At 40.2% G+C, this 19,973-nt stretch overlaps 1 protein-coding gene across 3 annotated transcripts in view; it reads right to left on the minus strand.

Annotated features, from left to right (window-relative positions):
- ZNF385B (zinc finger protein 385B) overlaps nucleotides 1–9,369 on the minus strand; it is a 292,597-nt gene extending 283,228 nt beyond the window's left edge. For 2 of the 3 annotated variants that reach the window (XM_040972127.1, XM_040972124.1), the window contains exons 1-2: nucleotides 9,209–9,363; nucleotides 8,206–8,522 (exon numbers count right to left, since the gene is read on the minus strand). In XM_040972127.1, the coding sequence (XP_040828061.1) occupies nucleotides 8,206–8,277 (72 nt within the window). In that variant the 5' untranslated portion in view covers nucleotides 8,278–8,522; nucleotides 9,209–9,363. Of the gene's footprint in view, nucleotides 1–8,205; nucleotides 8,523–9,208 lie in introns of all 3 variants that reach the window. The other variant, XM_040972125.1, reaches the window with a different exon arrangement.
- Between the last annotated feature and the right edge of the window lie 10,604 nt (nucleotides 9,370–19,973).

The raw sequence follows: 19,973 nt of genomic DNA on the forward strand, positions 1-19,973 counted from the left end.
ACCTTAGATCAGGTCAAGTGTCCCCATCAATATCCATTAAAAAACCTTTGGTTTTCAGAGTTTCTTCGATTTCAGGAGTTGCAGGTAAACTGTTCACTTAAACTGTTATCAAGTTATAGATCGGGAAATGGAGCTTAAGCAGGTTGCCTCTTGCAGAGGCAAGAGGTTTGAAAGCACTATTTTTACAGGATGAGCAGAAAGCAGGGCGGGGGGAGATGGTGTTAAGACTCGGACACAAAACAAGGCAGAAATGCAGCAATAATGCAAAATGACAAAACTAGGGCATAGGATTGGAAGGCAAGAAGAATAATCCAATCAGAGTTATTGATTCTAAAAAAACAGCAACATCAGCCATTTATTGATCACCTACTTTATACCCCACTAGTACAAAAGGACTTGACATTTTTTAAATCTAGCTTAATTTTCCAAAAGAAAATTTAAAAGGAAGAATGTATTTTCAGAGGAAGGCCTAAAACAGTCGATTTTCTCACCCTTTTGTCATTACACTGAAAAGCAAAATACCCAGAAAATTAAACATCACACATGACACTGTTGGAAGTAAAAATAAATAAATAAATAAACTTCACCCTATGAAGTAAAGGTCTCTGTTATCACTTGCAGAAAACATAGTAATATTCTTTACCAACAATATGCAAACTGTTTATTTTTAAAGTCTGTTTTTAAAAGGACTATTCCCAGGAAATGTAAATGCAGTTTTGCATATATTACATTTATAAAGTACTTTATGAAAGTGACTGTATAAAGAACTTGAACATAATAAGGCTGAATTTAAGACTGACAAACGTTCACTATCTGCTGAATATTGCTGTATGCCATTCGGAGCCAGATCCAACTGGGAAGGACTAATGGATAAATATATGTGAACAGTACTTTTCTTACCCACTGAAAGAGTAGAATGTGCAGCTCTAGCCCCACATTTAGAATACATCAAGAAGTCATTCTCTTCATGAAGAAGAAAACTGCACTTATTGGTAGCACAACACAATTTAGCAAATTCTTTCTTCAACTAAAATAGGGTCCTGATGATTTGATGGAGTGATTGCAGCTCCTAATGGTAACTGATTATCTGACAGGCTAAGTAACATCTCAGGATCAAAAGCAAAATCCCCATACACCTACTTTACCACGTCCATATAGGAACTCACTGCACCTAGGGATTAAGAGTCCTTAGATGGCAATGCAAGCTCATCAGGGGGCAAACTTTTTAAACAAAGTGCATCAATATGAGGTGAATGTCAGTATACCCAGTCCGTTACACACACACACACACACACAGACACACACACACACACACACACACACGTTCCCTTTTGTAAATGTTGTACACAATGAGAAGAGCAAATGTGCTGGCCCAAGAGCCAGCTAAAGAAAAATCGCAAAGACCAATAATAAATGCCAACCCCTCATTCAGTTGTAGCATCCCACAGGTTGCCTAACTTGGAACAATGGTCAATAGCCTCTTGGTTGTGATTCTACCAACACATGAAAGTACAACACTTGTGTGAAGGAAGTTGGGCAGCCAGTGTGACAACCCATTGGGAAGCACAATGGAAAGGGAACTTATTAATCTTAACTTTCCACTTTTCCATACACTAAATGCTTCTCCCCTTAGATTAGCCTTAAACGGGCAATACTTCTTTTCCAGTAAGGCATCAAGATTTCAAGAATGCCTTTGATGATTCAAATCATTCATGTATCAAACACTTCCTGAAGCTAACACTTGGGTTTAACAAGAAAAGGTGTAGTTGGTTTCATGATTGATTATCTTCTATAATATATGTAAGTGTTCATAGTCCAACGCATCTTTGAGCAAGACTATGTCCTTCTCTAAAATTGAAATCTAACTACTCTTTTAAAGTTTTTTAAAAGTAACATTGGAAGTCCTTTATATTTGATTCCCTAATGTTCTGTATTTATGTAATAGATGCTAGTTCTCTTTAATATTTTTGATTATGTGTACAGAACATGGGGCTGTCCCATAAAGACTTTTTCATATTTATATCAGGTGGAGCCCTAGGTTTCTAACCTCACCTCAAATGGCTAAGACCTGTCTTAAAATCAAACAATTTGAGGGGACTGGAACTAGCTTGAGCCTTGAGTCTATTTCTAAAATGCTTTACTCTCATTTATAAGGAACCTCAATTTCAATATGCCACTCAAAGTGAATCTCAAATTGTGACTCTGTTAGAAAAATAGACATGGGGCACTAACACTGTTCTTGTTAAGATCCACTTAAGATTTTATAAAACATCTGGAAACCAAAGAAGTGATCAATTCTGGATAGACACAGAATCAGAAAACGGTGACACTATTCCTTCTACTCAACATCAGCGCATCAGAATTATTCCAAGAAATAAAAATATTCTGGTCTTTTCTTTGTAAGGTTTTAAAATTTGTACTACAAAAACAGATGACATTTTCTCAAAAATCTAATATGTCGTACTTTGACTAAAGACTTTCTCCCTTCTATCCTTTCATGAAAATCTCAGGAAGTCATATTGGCACCAACCAGTATATTAGCTGCACAGTAAATACTCTGAGAACAAGATTTTATGAACTGATAATTAAGAGATATGGAAAGATAAGTGCATTATAAATAATTTAACTCCCTGCCACCTCCCACCTCATACACCGTTGGTAGAAATTTTCATGAGTGATTTCCTTTCCTTTCACCGTGGTAATTATGTTTTGTAAAAGTCAAAGTGACAAACAGCAGACTTTTCAACAACTATTTTTAAAAACTAAGTATTTAAAACCATATGTTTCTACTGCAGAAGTAAAAGATACTAACATACTGACAGATTCTAAACCTATCTCTGCAGCTATCTCACAAACATAAGTCTGCATCATTTAACATTTTGTTCATCCTTAACATCTCTTACACCAGACCAGGATTTTTCCCCCTAACATGAGGCCATACTAATGTTTAAACAGTAATATTTAATCCTGAGGAAGATCTCTTCTCTTCTCTCCTGTGAATGAGCGCAGATGCACACATTTGTGCACATACATACAGATATATTCCCCACAGATTCTGCCTAGTGCCAATGGAATGCTCGAGAACCATATCATTTGAGCATGTTTTGTTCATACACAAACTTCCAGACACAACCTCTGTCCTGCAAATGGTACTTCTTTGCTGTCCCTACTCATTGATAGATTTTGATGTAATGTTGATCTGAGAACAGAATGAAAAAATATCTGGCTTTCAATATACTTGTGGCACCATCTTGTGGTGATTATACAACACTACATGTTCAAGTTTAAATGCTTTTCAAATGTGCAAATGATATTTGAGGATGCACTTAACATTTTAAAACTTGTGAAACCCAATGCAAGAAACATGGCTTATATCTTTAAAAGCTCCCACACATATTTTAATAGTCATATAATATCTACCTTAGTGTCTTGACCCTAGAAGCTGCTGTAGGATACCAATTTAACTATTGCTTGAATATAGAAGAGGTAAGAGAGAACGCTCAAAGAGAAAATTAATTAGGAGAGAAGAAAACGGAGCATTTGGGTCATCAAAAGCACAAATATGAGAGCAGAGGCATAGACAATGCTCCAACTGACAGCCCACCTTGTCTTCCACTCCCGTTTCTAAACCCACACCTCTACCCTTTCCTTCACCCAGCAAAGTATAACCAACACAAATTCTATTTACACTTGATCTTAAAATTCCCAAAAAGATGCCACTTCTTGGGGCAGGTGTGGTGTCATGAGCTATGTGCTGCTTGGGACAGACACCTGTGTCCCCTATCAGAGTGTACACTTTCAGTTTCAGGACTCAGGTTTCTGCTCATGTTAACCCAGAAGGCAACTCATGATGGCTCAGGTTGTGTGCCCCTATTTATCAGCCACGTTAGAGACCAGGATGCAGTTCTGGGTCCTGGCTTTACACAGTCCTGACTATTGGCAGCCATCTGGGGAGTAAAGCTCTGTCTCTGTCTCAATCTCTTTCTCTCCACCCCCTCTCTCTGCATATGAAATAAACTTTTCTGTTCAAAAATTTTCCCACATTTGCATTAAAGCTGACCTTTGACTGACCAATTATGACCAAAAAAAAAAAAAAAAAACTGCAGTAGTTGCTGCTTTTGCTACCTTGGCACTCTGCTCTGTGATCTCATCCTGTCCTTCCATGGGATGCTCCAGAAGCAGAAAAGGCGCACAAAGACCTGCTCTCCCGCTTCTAACCATTTCCCAAAGACATGAGTAAGAAGTGTGAGAAACTCCTTTCTGAGGTACAATCCCCTCCACTATGGGATCATCAGCTTTAGTATCATTAGGGAATTGGACAGAAATCCAAGAACTCAAGTTTCTCCCCAGATCTACACTTTGCAACTCAGGGGGTGGATTCCTGACATGGCATTTTATCAAGCCATCCAGACAACACTCCTTAACATTAAATTCATACAACCACTCCTTCATTATCAATCGTTTTGAATTTCTTAAGCTCAGAGGTACTTCTTAGAGGAAGAGAAAGGAAAACGGCTTAAAAATGGTGGGAAAATAGTACTGCAGTGGGTATTACAGGATGAGTAAGAGCTTTCAGCCTCAGACATCAGACGGAAAAATGAGGGCTGCCCTACAGGGAAACAGTCAACTTCATCTGCACTTGGGAAGCTTGCGTTATGGGAAACTGTTTCTTTAGAACTGTGTGATACGCTGGGGAAATAACACCTGGGCTTGGGTGTTTGAATCAAATAAGGGGTCTCATGATGGATATAAACCAGAGTGACACAGAAATTCAACTCATAGAACTTAGCTCCAAATCCCAGTAGTTGCCAGTGCCTTTGTAAGATATGCATAAGCAACTGTGATTTCCATCTCTGTTCCCGTGGAACTTGGAAGACACTCCTTTGTATGCCTGCAAAGGATTTCTTTTTTTTTTTTTTTAATCATTTTTTTCATCTGGGTCTGGGTCAGGGGAGAAACAAAGGGAGAAGCCCCATCCAGCCTCCCACCTATCCCAGGTCCCTGATGTGGGGCATGCTCCGAGGGTCCTGTTCAAACAGTTTTGATAGTTCAACAGTTCTGAATTGCTGCCAATCTTGCAATTCCAATCACGATGAAATCTATTCAGAATCCACTGGCTCACATAGTTTCTTCATGGTTGGGCTTCTGAGATCAGCAGTTCAGTTGGAGAGATCTCCAAAGAAACTTCATCTGAGGTGATCCCAGACCTGATTCTTGTATGTGCTTGTCAGTACAGGGTCTGGCACTGTCTCTCACCACAATCAACTTTTGCACATGCTGGTCGTTGCAATTACTGGGTCAGTTCTGTTTTCAGCCCTGTCTTCCACGCGAACCGACGGGTGTTGCAGTCCAGCCTGATCCTGCCTACTTCATACTCGGCCCTTACACAAACCAGTGGGAGTTGCAGCCTAGTCGGGGTGACTCCCCATAACTCCCACCAGCCCTGCTTACTACCCTGATTCCCATGCTTGCCAGTATGTACCGCAGACTTGTTAAGTCTGTCTCACATCCCATTAAGCTCTCATACGTGTCAACCCAACCAGCCCTACTATCCAGCCCACACACATACTGGCGGGTGCCTTTCTGTCTAGCCACCCCTGCCCCTGTCCTGGTTTTCATGCTTTCCAGTGGGAGTGGTAACCCAAGAGGGAGGTGCCCACTATTTCCCTACTAGGCCACTTCCACTCCCTGACTATGAACTCTCCAGGTGGTTCTGGAGTTTAACTTGACAGATTTAGCCCCCAGTGCCAGCCTCTGCCAGCTGATACTGCGGCAAAGCCCAAACAACCCTCACCCATTCTAATTCATGCTTGCACCAGTAGGAACAGTCAGCCCAACCTGGTTTTTCCCTGATCTAGCTCACATGAGCAGCTGTCACCTAATTGGTATATCTTTTATCAATAGAATGGCCAGTTTTTCCCTGTGCTAGCTGAGAGGGAAGGAAAAGTCCTCTATATCCTGTTCCACCTCTATTTGCTGGTGTTTTGGAAATTCCAGGTAATCAATAGGAATGTTAGTTCTCAGATGGATTATCAATGTTACCTCAAGTGTGAACATTTAGTAAATTATGAGAACAAAGGACAAAATCTTTCCAGGACTTCCAGCATGGGTGAATAGCCATACGTGATCAAGCAATGGAGACTTCTGTAACTAGCTGAAGACAACAGCTATCTCACAAGGATCTGCAATGCTAAGCAAACCTGTTAGCTTCAGTCCTTCATCCATCAGTCAGCTACCAGCACCTGTGCCCGACAGACACCAGAAGAGCAATCACTGACCGAGATGAGTACTATACCCTTGCCAAGGCTATAAAGGCAACGCAACTTCTGCTTCTCCATTCTCTACATTTCCCACCACCTGGACTAAAAAGAGCAGGCCACAGAAGGGACTGAGTAAGAAATACCACCAGAGCTTCAAGTTCCGGTTAGGCCAAGAGGAATAAGTTCAGCGGTGCAAATGTGTTAAAGTTGCTACTACCCAGCAAAAACAGATCAAAACTGAGAAAAGTGACTGGGAAAGTACAGAACCATGTCAGCCCTGCTCCTCACAGAACTTAGATCTTAAACAGTACACAGCATACTTATTCTGTTAGCATTTTATCATAGAAAATATCTCCTGTCATTAAGTAGGCCTAAAAATATGTTAAGTGGCTATAGTAGCCATAGACATTTCTGATTCAGAAATCAGAATTTAACCTAACACTGATTATACCTAAACTTGCTTTAATATATTGATGTATGTGTGTGTGTGATAGATAAAGAGAAAGAAAGGGATGCAGGACAGAGAGGTGTTACATCTGCTGTTTCATTGGCTAAATGTCTGACTCAACCCAAGTCACTCCCACAGGATGGCAGCAATCTATGGTTTGAATCATTACCTCTGCCTCCCAGAGTCTACATTTTTGTTTTTTACTTGATAGGCGGACAGAGAAAATAAATAACCATATTTTAGCATGCAAATTGAGTATGTTAATACATCTTTCAATAATTAACATTCCAATAAACAGAAGAAAGAGAAAACCACTATTAAAACAGAATATCTTGCGTTGTGCAGGCTAATTTTTAATATATTCTTGTAAGTTGTGTTAAGGATTGACTAAGAAAAAGTAACCAAAGGAAGTTAAATCACACACGGAGCAATCAGGTTTAGCTTTAAATCTACAAATTATTTACAGCATATAAATACATCCACAGTTTTCACTGGTGGTGACTGAGGGTCATGGAATAACTTTGGTTTACCAGAAGCACACGAGAGCACTGAGTGCAATTCCAACAACTGGCTCCTCTCCACTTCAGGTCTCATTAGTAGAACTACCACTTGCTGGAGTAGAATCTGGAGCTTGTCCACCACATTAGAGGGAGTATCATCTTGGCCTCCCACCTGGAACCTGCACACCAGACTCATCTTTCGTAGAAAAGTTCACCACAGGCTAACAGCATTAAACCTTACATTTGTCTTTAGTTCTGCCTCAGGGGAACCACGCAGTGATCAACAGTGTGAAGAAGGAAGGGATGTCCGAGGGGGTAAGACACAAAATTTGGAAGACTGCTTAGAATTCAGGGTAGATGCAGGAAACCAAACATTCTTATCCTTCTACCTCTATCCAGCCCATGAAAATAGGGTGAGCAGCAAGCAAAAGTGGTGAATGCTCCAGGGCCAGAAGGTAAACCTTGCTGGTTTTAGCATTACTTGTTTCTATTGTTAGAACACTACCAGCATCACACTGGCAAGTCTCTAAAAGAATATGACAAGTCTAACACAGAAGATTAATGCTCCTTTCTTGCACCACGGGATGTGATAAATAAAGCTGTAGCTTTTTATATGCTATCAAGTAGTACACCACTCCACATAAAGCAGATGAAAGAAACCCAAGGAAGCTGAATTTGAAGCGTGGGGGAAAAGAATTCATCTGAACCACATACGTGAAATGCATCTTTAAAAACTACATTAGGAAATATTCACACACTGTGTGAAAGTAGGCAGACTATGGCCCAAAACCCAAATTGTGTGTGTGTGTGTGTGTGTGTGTGTGTGTGTGTTTTGGAGGAGGGAGGAGGTGCAAGATACACTGGAATGTAACAGCCACTGGATTTTACCTGTAGGAGAAATTTACTATAGTGAAGTCGTTTTCAAATTAAAGTGTTGCTTGAAATCCTTCATTTCTAGAACAGAACCATTTCCTCCAGTCCCAGGTAAAATTCCTACCTGCACTGGTGTTGGTGCTGGGGCTGGCCAGCAGCGGTCCAGACCCTTGGGCTGGGGGCGGAGGCTGCCCATCACTCAGCTGTTTGACTCGTTTGCGGTGGGATTTGCCGTTGTAGTGAACCTGGGCCTGTGCAGCAGAGTTCAGCTGGATGTTGCAAACCTCACAGAAGGAGAACAGGATTTTCTTTTTCTCTTTACTCAGCTGGTCCTCGGGCCTGTCGCTCTTTATCCCCTTCTCCTCCCAGCCCCGTAGGAAAGCTGCCATATTCATAATTCCATCTTCAAGGTGGTTTAGGGGCTGAAGGAGAGTATATCACCTGGAAATCAAAGCACATATGCCTAAGAACAGATAAGCCTTCCTCTTTTACAACAGGTACAACTAATTTTCAGCAGTATGGTTCAAGCTAAAAGCCCTTCAGCTTTTCAGAGGTACCCCTGGAAAAGAGGGTTGGAAATCCCTAACTGAGCATATATGATCTTTGAACAGGAGTTTCTTCTGCCTGCAGCACCTTGGACTCTCAGCAGTCCCCGCCCTCTCCCATATGCTCCTACTCCCTGAGTTTTTAACCCTTGACCACTCATGAGCACATATCCCTCTCCAAGGAACCTGTTTTGACCCTGGACACAAAGCAGGGCCTGGTTCTATAGTCTTGTAACACCTACTGCTTCTCTTAAAGTCACCCATCACAGTGCTGGCTTCCTATGTATCTGTGTTGTTATTTGGCTTAGATCCATCTCCATGTTAGAGTATAAGCCCGATGGGAACAAGCATCTTGTCTCTGGATTCTTAGAAGTAAGAATGTCCTTGGTTCTGCTCCTTTTATATGACAGACAATCAAATAGCCATTGAAGCATGAAAGGAATAAATGTGATGAACCCAGAATTGTGCAAAGGTATATGTATTCATGTGAATGCATATGCAATCCACACACCCTGCATACCAGCACATAGTGACATGCCCCAGTTGGGGGAAGTGTAACAAAGACCAAAGTACACCATTAACTTACATTGGGTGTGTTCTAAAAACTTTCCAGCAAATCAACCGATGGGAATTTGGGCATATTTCCTTACAGGTGTAGTGAAACAAATTGTTTTTAGGTTCCCAAATTAGCCCATGAGTATCAAGTTAATCTTTGATGAAGCTGAAATGCAGAACATCTGAAATACAAAATAACAGAAATCACATATTATGGCAAACTGGTGGTTTAAAAGGCATAAATGAGAATCAGACAATTTTGTTTACTTCCAAATGTTGATATTTTTCATCGATTATTTCTGTCAGAATATAATGTTGAATCACAACCTAAGGAAGATTTCAAAGAAGGTCTGTCAAAACACATCCTAACATATTCAATTATACCTTAAAATATGTATTTCCCCAATAATTTAACACCAGGCTTATGAGCATCTTCATTAGTTATCATTGTAATTATAACAATGCATTTGTTTAAAATTTTTTAAAATGAGATTGTTACGGGGTGCGAGCAAGATCACACCAGACATGTCTAAGGTTTTATTAAGGAGTCTTTATTAACCAAGCTTGGTGATAATAGAACGTACTAAAATAACAGATCACAAGTCCAACCAAAGCAATATACAGGGACCAGGCTCAGGAGATTACCTGTGCTGGATCAGCCAAGAGTCAAGGCGCCAGAGTAACGGAAACACCTGACCAGAAAAAGAATGAACCCCTGCTTCATGGGTCTTTTAAAGGGGCTTATGAGGGGAGTGGTTACACAACAGTGCAATACCATCTCCTCTCAGTTGATAGGTGAGTCACAGGTGGGAAGGAGGGAATACCTAAGTGTTGTGAGTTAAGGAGTTAATTGGCGCTCATTGGGATGGACAGGAACAGAAACTGGGCTTGTAGCTAAAAAGACTAATTGGACTCATCTGCATCCAACATCCCGGCCGAATTAGTACGTGGGGGGAAGTGTATACAAGGAGAGGTGAAGGAGCAATCACTGGCTGCACTCCATGACATTCCTCACTTCTCTTCTAACACCCAAGTCAAATCACTGACCCAGCCACATGTAGTCCAGAGCACTGAAGTTTAATTTGCTGATGCTTGTATCCCAGAGTTCCCACTCATACAAAATAGAAGCATCATGACAGAATCACAATCTTATCTTTAAGGGTACTCCAGAACAGTCTATGGAACAGTCTATTTTTCTTCCGGGTCAGATGTGGCCTTTTTTAGCTGGGAATGATGAATTCAGAGGTTGATTTCAGCCACCTTCACGGCTATGGGAGTGTCCAGGATCACCGGGTAAGGTCCTTTCCAGCAAGGTTCCAGGGTTTGTGGGTGATGTCTCTTAATCCACATGATGTCTCCGGGCTGGGACACAGGGGTGGGGATCCTGTCAGTATTCACTGCAGGCTGAGGGAGTGACTTCAAAGCTCATGACCCTGAACAAGCTGCCTACTTTACCATATTCCCCCTTAGAAACTTCCCAACCCTTAATTCCAGGGGTTGCTGAGGGACACAGAATCATATCTTGTGTAGCTGCTTCCTGCTGATTTGGGGCGTAGGCCCTGCCTTTCTGGAGTTCAGAAGTCTCCTCCTATCTTATCTAGTTCACGGATCCATCTCATGAGCAGTCACTGCCAATGGCTATGCCCCCACATGGTCTGTATTCTCACAAGTAGTTGCTGGATTCTGAAATATGCACATCGATCAGTATGAGCAAAACTGGAACAAAACAAATAAACATTCTAAGGCCAGTTAACTGTTTAGACAGAGTATCCACAGACTTCAGTGTGTGCTAGAAAAGCTGACCTTTTTTCCAACTGTTAGGTTTTATGCAAAGCAGCCTGAGCTTCTATAGTATCATACCTGACCTGTTCTTCTATGCAATCCGTCAACCATCCTACAAAATCAGCGTAAGATTCTCTGGCTCCTTGGAGATGACTTTTGTATAACTGCCTGCAAATTCAGATCTGGTGTCATCTTTCTCCCAGGCCCACAATGCTACGTCCCAAATATGAGTAGGCACAGCTTGAGGTAGCTGTGTTTGGTGCTCTGTAGTAATCCACTGCCATCTCCAACCAACATATCATAAGTCAATTGATCTCCTCCAGGGAGTTGCTGAGCTCATTGATGCTCCCAAGAAACGCAATTCTTTTTAGCCATACCACTCTTTCATATTTTAATCTTACTGCAACTCTTAAGATACAGGTCCTGCATGGGAAATCAGTACACAGTGCCTCTAATGAATTTAACAAATTAGCACTCTTATGTGTGACATCAGTGATCACCGGAGGCTCTTGACGCACAATGCTTACGCTGTGGAAGCCTCTTGAATCCACAACACCCCGAGGAGTCCTTAGACAAGGCCACACACAAAGTGGAAGTTCTCTCTCCCACTGAGAGAAGAGCATAATGATCTTTAATGGCTATTTCTTGCACTGGGGCATGGACCACAGAGGTTCTTCATGGAGGGACACTCTTTGCAGCAGTGTCCTGGCTTTCCACACCTGATATGCTCTCTCGTCCTGCCAGATCAGAATGCTTTTTGTGCTGATTCTGAGGTCGCTGAGTGCTACTGAGATTGTCAGTCTATGAGTCTGCTGTAAGAACTGCTTCCCATGCTGGAGCATTTTAACATTCCCTGATGTCTGAATTATCATTAACCATTTATCCAATTAGTTGTTCTCATATAAATGTTATAACAATGAGAACTTAATGAGACAGAGAACAAAGATTACCTTAATAATTTAACAAACCTAAAAGTGGGGACAAAAATAAACTTACTAGAGTTGGCTGGGAAGTCAATAGTCACCAATTAAACAGAAACTTATCAATACAAAGCTTCTGAATAATTGCCTCAAAGCAAAGGAGCAAAGGGAAACATTTTAACTTTTACTTTTTCTAAAAAATTAACTATTTTCAGATATTTACTACCACACCTACATATCAACATTCAAAAGAACCTTTTTACAGATTTAAATTCAGACTTCAACCAATTCAGATATTAGCATATCAGCTTGTATTAGTTTGAGGTATCTATTCCATAGGGTATACACATTTCAAAGCATTATGTTGTATTACCATTTATATAATTTTGTCAATTAAAATATAACATTAAAAAATCTTTCAAAATGCATTTGGTTCTCAATCTGAGTAGAGAAAGTCATTGTCTAATAGTAAAGGAGAGAGAAAGTGGGCAAATATTTTTTTAAAGATTTATTTTTATTATTTTTTTTTATTGGAAAGGCGTATATACTGAGAGGAGAGACAGAGAGGAAGATCTTCCGTCCCACGATTCACTCCCCAAGTGAGCGCAACGGCCGATACTATGCCGATCCGAAGCCAGGAGCTTCTTCTGGGTTTCCCACGTGGGTGCAGGGTCCCAAGGCTTTGGGCCGTCCTCTGCTGCTTTCCCAGGCCACAGGCAGGGAGCTGGAAGGGAAGCGGGGCTGCCGGGATAGAACTGGCGCCCATATGGGATCCTGGGAGTGCAAGGCGAGGACCTTAACCACTTGTGCCACCGCGCTGGGCCCCGAAAGTGGGCAAATATTAAGAGGAAAGGGATTGTGCTGGTGAAAGAACAGGTGGGAGGTGAATAGCACTGGGCCATAAGATGAAGAATTTATATAATGGAAGAAAAATTTTTATGAGAGCTTTCTGCCTTTGGGAAAACTCTGAGGGCTGAAAAATACTGCCTTTGAAAAATTCTTTTCTCAGTTCAGCTTGGAGGTTTATAGAAAGGAAATCACAACCAAAGACAAGGCCATATTTGGAATATCTACATGTAAAGGATTAAAATCTAGAGAAGCCTTGGGCATAAAGACCGATATTCATTCAAAGTACAGCATTGCCAAAAATACTCATATTTATTTACAATCACACACCCAAATGCAACCAGAGATTCCCGATATCTTGCTGATTTTCATACATAAAAACTATTATTCTCATATAATACAAAGGTACTTCAAAAAGTTCATGGAAAAATGAAATTAAAAGAAAAGCTTATTTTGGTGCCAAAAAAAAGTGAAATTCAGGCACAGCTTTCTCATAATATGCACTTCCCATAAACTTTGTGAAGACTTCTCATATTTTTCCCTGATCCCATTTCAACAGTCTTGCACCGATTTTTCCAGATAAATCTATTTCTTTCAGCTTTCTACAAAAGCAAATGTCTTGCCTAAAATATAACCAGCCTATGCACAGCCTAATTCAAGTAAGCCTCTTCAGTTAGGCTGCAAAAATAATAATCAGTCATATTTGAAAGTGGATTTGAACTGTGTGTATACATTCTTGCTTTCACTCTCCAAATACAAAATCTCATTAAGCTTCAGTGAACATCAACATATACATGTGACACTCAGACATATTACCGTTGTCTCCTGAAGCATATTCCTAAGAATGATTTGAATTAACTCATCAACAAAAAGATACATCATTTGAAAGTAAGTTAGTCATCATTATGCCATGCCTAGAAAATTAATAAATTGTGAAACATAAAATAACCGGTAACATTTTAACGTTGCAAAGCTAAGGACATGAATCATCTCCCCAAAAACCTGAAACCTGAGACGGAAACTTTCCATGTAAACTAAGCCAGCCAACTGTCTGACTCAGCTGGGAGCTACTGACACTTCAATCAGAGGATTGAATTTTGCAGATATGTGGCCTTGTCCACATCATGAATCAATACATGTACTGTAATATTCCATTTTAGTGTGAAATCTACAAAGACGCTCTTTGTGTTCCCCCTTTTAAAAAAAGCCATCTTACCTGTCTTTTTCTGACTGCCATGTATCCCCCCCTAATAATTAATACTTTACACTTCTTAAATATACATAGCTTAAGTAGAAACAAAAATGTTTTTAACTCTTCTGGACTTTTCCTGCAACACATTCAAAAACAGCAGCATACAATCTTTCTATTTTTTCTTTTACCAGGGTTGCTCTCTGTTACAGAAGATCCTTCAAACCACCAATACAAGCTACATAGGCCACTCTGAGCGTGTGCACCATCTAGGAACCGACAGTCTGTCCACCAAAGCCAGTGTATATCAGTACTTATTGTGGCTGCCTCACTAACAGCCACTTACAACCAGAGTATATTTAGTTTTAAAGATTTATTTTTTTATTATTTTTTTTTCATTGGAAAGGCGGATATACAGAGAGGAGAGACAGAGAGGAAGATCTTCCGTCCCATGATTCACTCCCCAAGTGAGCGCAATGGGCCGATACTATGCCGATCCGAAGCCAGGAGCCTCTTCCGGGTCTCCCACAGGGTGCAGGTTCCCAAAGCTTTGGGCTGTCCTCGATTGCTTTCCCAGGCCACAGGCAGGGAGCTGGAAGGGAAGCGGGGCTGCCGGGATTAGAACTGGCGCCCATATGGGATCCCGGGCGTGCAAGGCGAGGACCTTTAACCACTTGCGCCACCGCGCCAGGCCCCAAGAGTATATTTAGTTTTAGAGGTCTTGGGGAAAGGACCTAGAGGTGGTAGAGAACAAAGATAGCAGTTTCAGCATCCAGTTTTGGCCTGAGATGATATAATTTCTATGCTTATAATATGTATGTATGTGATAACATTTATAATGTCAACTTTCTGGCTAAGGAGAAAGTAACAGTGAGTTTAAAGCAGAAGAGAGAAAAACTATTTTCAAGTTCTTTATTAGGCTGTTAAGTTACATGATTTGCTTGCATGGGGTAGAAGAACCTCCAAAGACACCTGAGTTTGAGCAGAGCAATGAATAGCATTTCCTTGGAAGTCAGGAAGGTTTGTGTGAGGGGTAAGAAATGGCAAGACACCTGGACCCAATACAAGGTGTTCAATATATGTTTGTGTATATATTTTTTAATGAAATAAGATGGCTAATATTCTAACATTCATCAAAGAATCAGATATTCTGGCGCACATGAAAGTTTCTAAGTTTGTGTTTTGAAGGAGAGTTCATTAAGGGATCCAAATAGAAAAGGGATATATAATAGAGCGATTTAAATAACCATGAGGTCACTCATCATGAAACAACCTAAGGTAACACTTCCTCTAGGACCAACTCACTTACATAGTTATCCAAAATTTACATAATATACATATGTAGACACACATATTTTTTTAAACAGGAAGCTCATCAGAGGTAAAGGCATGTCTGTAAAACATGAAGAAAAATATCTTCTTTGACATGGAGTGGCCACATCAGATGGAAGACATGAGATGGGAGAAGATGGCCTGACTTCCAAGTAAGTGTGAACAGGCTCTGCCTTCAGGATGTGGATGTTCTAATTGCCCAAATCCAGTGAGTCAGTTTGAGCCACTTCTATGTCTTAACCTCCAACATTGACCTGCAACCCCTTTTCAAATATGCTTTGCTTAAGAATTCACTGTAAACACTTCCTAACTATGGAATCCAAGATGATCCTCCTGGCACTCGTTACTTCTCTCAAGGTCCTTGAGATGTGCACCTTGCAGTCTGCACTTGCAGTCAGTTTCCAAAGCGAGCACAGCACCCAAACTTTGTACTACTGTGCTGTTTACATAGATTTGTTATTTTATGTAGCTTTATTTATTTACTCCCTCATTCAGGAAATGCTTGTTGACTGTGTAGGCAGACGGCTGCATGCCAGGGAAGTAACAGTATAAAGGGTAGGTGGGATGACATTCTGAGAGGCACCCCCAGTCCAGTGAGAAACAGAAAACAGGACATTACAACAGAAGGCAATAAATGCTTTGGAAACATCTACATTTCCTTCCTTTGTTGGTTTTCAAACTGCTTAAAACTCAAGAATCTGAGATTGTGTTTAATACAAAATAAGCACTGAACAAATGAATGTGTGTATATTCAAGGTCTAAGGTGTAGTATATGAATATGGCATGCCAGTGCAGTGTGTGTATGTGTATGGTGCTGGTTGTGAAAACAGTCACCAAAGTCTATTGTATTCTAATCCTGTCATCTTGTATGTGGGCTAGATGTGCAGCTGTTTGCATCAAGACTTCCATGTCAGCAATAACAGCACACGTTCCAAGCAGAAATGCCATCATGCGTCTACAAACTGAAAATCTCAACTCTTTAGGACAAAGTATTTTGTACTTTAATTGAAGAAAAGCTCACACACCAAATTCTGTTAGGGTTTAGTCACACATTAATATGGCACATCAGTGCCAATATTCATCAGTTCTTTACTGCCTTTTGCTTATGCCCAGAGTGGAGCCCCTGGGGCAAGTGGGAAAGTCTGGGCAACATTTCACATAAATAAAAACATGAAAAGGAAGAGTTAGGATTATTACCTACATCACTATGCTACAAATAGCTGGTGTTTACTCCTAATGAACTTCAATGAAGGGTTAAAGTTTGAGTCATGGGGCACCAAGATATAAACATAGTGAGGCATTTGAGTTGCCTAAGGTAAAGGAGGGTAAGTAAAAAGTCAACAGAGCACTGTCATTTTGTTTTCAGGATTATATTGTAACAAAATCCAGATATGGAAGTTATATTTGATTCAACTAACTGATGACACATAATAACCTCTGGCCATATGGAAATTAAAGAAATATAAACATAACAAACTTTAGAAAATCAAAGAACTCCTAAGTACAGTTGGTCAACATTTGGCCGCTTGTTGTTGAGGAGAATGACAATGTAAAGGTCATTGCATCATAATCCTATGAGCACACTTCTGCACTTCACTGTGATGGACTCAAGGTACTGAGTGGTATGTGATTTTGCTAGACTGTTCATCCACCTCACTGTTTAAAAAATCAGCTACTGGCACTTTGCTGATTGCATGTAAAAGAGATGGGAAGCTCTACAGCAGTGTGAATCTCAAGAGACACAGATAACTCTGGCTGACATGGTAAGGCTTCTAGCAGCTTGCTTCCCCTGAGGAAGACATTTGAACTCAACTTTGGGCGAACAATGCTTCTTTGTTGGGGTGAAAACATCTTTTATCTTAGAAAGCCTTTCTACTCCGTGAGGATGAAGTGTGAGCTCCATGCTGTAATATAGTCTCTGGGGATGACTTGGCTCCAAGGAACTTACTCTGCTTTCTATAGTTGTATAAATGATTGTTTTCACTGTGACACACATGCACTCCAGCAAACTGTCTTTTGTTTCATAAAATATTTCTTCATTGTAAACAGATTTAGATTATATCGCCTCTGAAACTTTTAGTTAGAGATTGAGTGATGAGTATGCTTTATTGTCATGCAGATAAATGCAGGAAGAGTGCTTCTTAGGAGAAAGGCTACAGTGGCTGAAGACATTGCACATATTACACATATTGCACATATTACACATATTGCACATATTACAAGCTAACACGTGTGGTCCCTCCAATGAAATAAATGCAACTTTGAAGAATGGACTGAAGCTCGAATTATCCTAGGGATCCAAGTAATAAAGCCCCATTCTTACAGAGAGAGGAAGAAATGTCTCCAAGCTGGTCACATTGAAAGACTGACATGGCAAGAAACTGATCCTCAGAAAGATGAATCTATTACTGCTTCTGGACTTGGAAGAACAAGGGAGAGATAGGAGAACCTTGTTCTGGACATTCCTATGTTGGAAATATAAACTGAGTGACACTGCACAGGTATGGAGGACTTGCATCTATAAACTCAGGAAACTTGAAGAGTTCTCAAAAAAAATCTTGTCATTAAAAAAAAGAAGCAAAAAACCTTCCAAATCTTTAAATGGTATGTACAAGAGAGTAACACCAATTATCTAAAGAATACCAGTGATCATCAACAGAAGACAAGCAGTTCAAAACCAAGAGCTAGTAATACGTCAAGCTACCTCTGTCTCAGCAAAAGCTCAGGAAAGGAAAACTGACAAAATGCTGGAGTTCCTGCATCAATGAAAACAGAAATCTTAACTGTTTTAATAGAGGTAGCATGATGCGTAAATAAAGTGTGCCACCTGAGTTGTCTAAGGTAAAGAAAAAAACTTTTATTTTCATCTATTAGTATAAATTCTGAGTTACACAGATATCTAACAGAATATCCTCCATAAATCTTTTTTTAAGACTTATTTATTTTTTTTTTTAGATTTATTTTTATTATTTTTTTCATTGGAAAGGCGAATATACAGAGAGGAGAGACAGAGAGGAAGATCTTCCGTCCGATGATTCACTCCCCAAGTGACCGCAACGGCTGGTGCTGCGCCAATCTGAAGCCAGGATACAGGAACCTCTTCCATGTCTCCCACACGGGTGCAGGGTCCCAACACTTTGGGCTATCCTCGACTGCTCTCCCAGGCCACAGCACGGAGCTGGATGGGAAGTGGAGCTGCTGGGATTAGAATAGGCGCCCATGTGGGATCCCGGAACATTCAAGGTGAGGACTTTAGTCGCTAGTCCATGCCGCCGGGCCCCATAAATCTTTGATAAAATGAAATAAGTGCTGTAGTTAAGTGAGAAGGAAGTCAGTCTTAACTGAAAGCTGCCAATTATTTTGACCTTGGCCTTAAAAATTTCAACACATAAATGTTATTTAATCAATGTTTTCTCTGGCCTCCTTGATCTTCAAAGGACTTCAAGAGCAAAATAATGTCAGTAATAAGAACAATGAACGGATTTTATTCTTAATGTCAGAATGTTTCTCTTTCTCCCTCTCAAACACATGCACACATGCATTTCAGATAAAATTACACTTACAAGTATCCTTACATGGTTAATAGAGTTCCTATCAGCAGACGTAAAACTATACATTTCTTCTTATAAGAATGTTGTTAAAATTAACTAATACTAATCATTAAATTTGCTAATTTTACGTGAAAAATGCAACTATGTGGCAGTAGGCATTCAGCCTGGTAGTTAAGAGGACTGTCCCATATGAAAAAACTTGGGTTTGACTCCTGGCTCAGTTCCTGGCTGCAGCTTCCTGTATTGCAGATCCTGGGAATCACTGGTGATGCCTCAAGGGAATGGTTTTCTGCTCTCCACATGGAGCACCAGGTTTGCATTCCCAGATGGTAGCTCTCCTCTGGGCCTAAACATTGGGATCAACTGGATAGTGAACCAGTGTTTGTGCCTTTCTCTCTACTCCTTAAATACATTTTGAGAATTACTAAAATTCTTCCATCAGTTAGAGAAATAGATGAGTCTAGTACTAGTCAAACAACTACAGAAATAACACAATTATTTTGAGACACAAATATTTATCAGTTAAATGTTAGGATAGAAATTAGATACTAAAATGCTAATTTCTGTAACATTATGTGGTTATAAGTTTTCATGATATGAAGTAAGTAAACTTAAAGCATGAGTATCTTTTAAAATTTTCACTTAATTTCACTAGGATGTAAATATTCCTAGGAAAAATAAATCCTATTTGAAAATTCTTCCTCTATCTTTTGAGTTAATTAAAAGATCTGATTCACTACCTTGAAAAAATAATTAAATAATATACTTAAACTCATGTTATTTTCTATCTCCATATACAATGAATTACTTTTAATGAAGACAGTTGGTTTTAATCTTAGCCACATACTGATTGAAATGTGTAGCTTCTAGTATTGAACCAAAATGCACAAGCAACAACAATGTGTATGGGTGGTTCTACTCAGTCATTTGGAGAGAGTGGAAATCTGGGTTGTTTGCCCTCTGTTTTTTTTTAGCACAGCAGTCCAACTTAAGACAGGTACAGAACACACTGAGTGGACTGCACAACCTAAGTGAGCACAGAAACTTGGGCAAGGCCAGACAATTTAGCCTTGTTCTGCCCCTGGCCTTTGCCAGGGCAGGGGTGAAATTAGGACCATTTTCTAAGAAAAGCACTCCAGCAAGTCAATAGCTGAGGCTCTGTGGAAGCAAGA

This window comes from Ochotona curzoniae, unplaced genomic scaffold, assembly GCF_017591425.1.
Source record: "Ochotona curzoniae isolate NIBS_2020 unplaced genomic scaffold, NIBS_Ocur_1.0 contig_2210, whole genome shotgun sequence".
NCBI lineage: Eukaryota > Metazoa > Chordata > Mammalia > Lagomorpha > Ochotonidae > Ochotona > Ochotona curzoniae.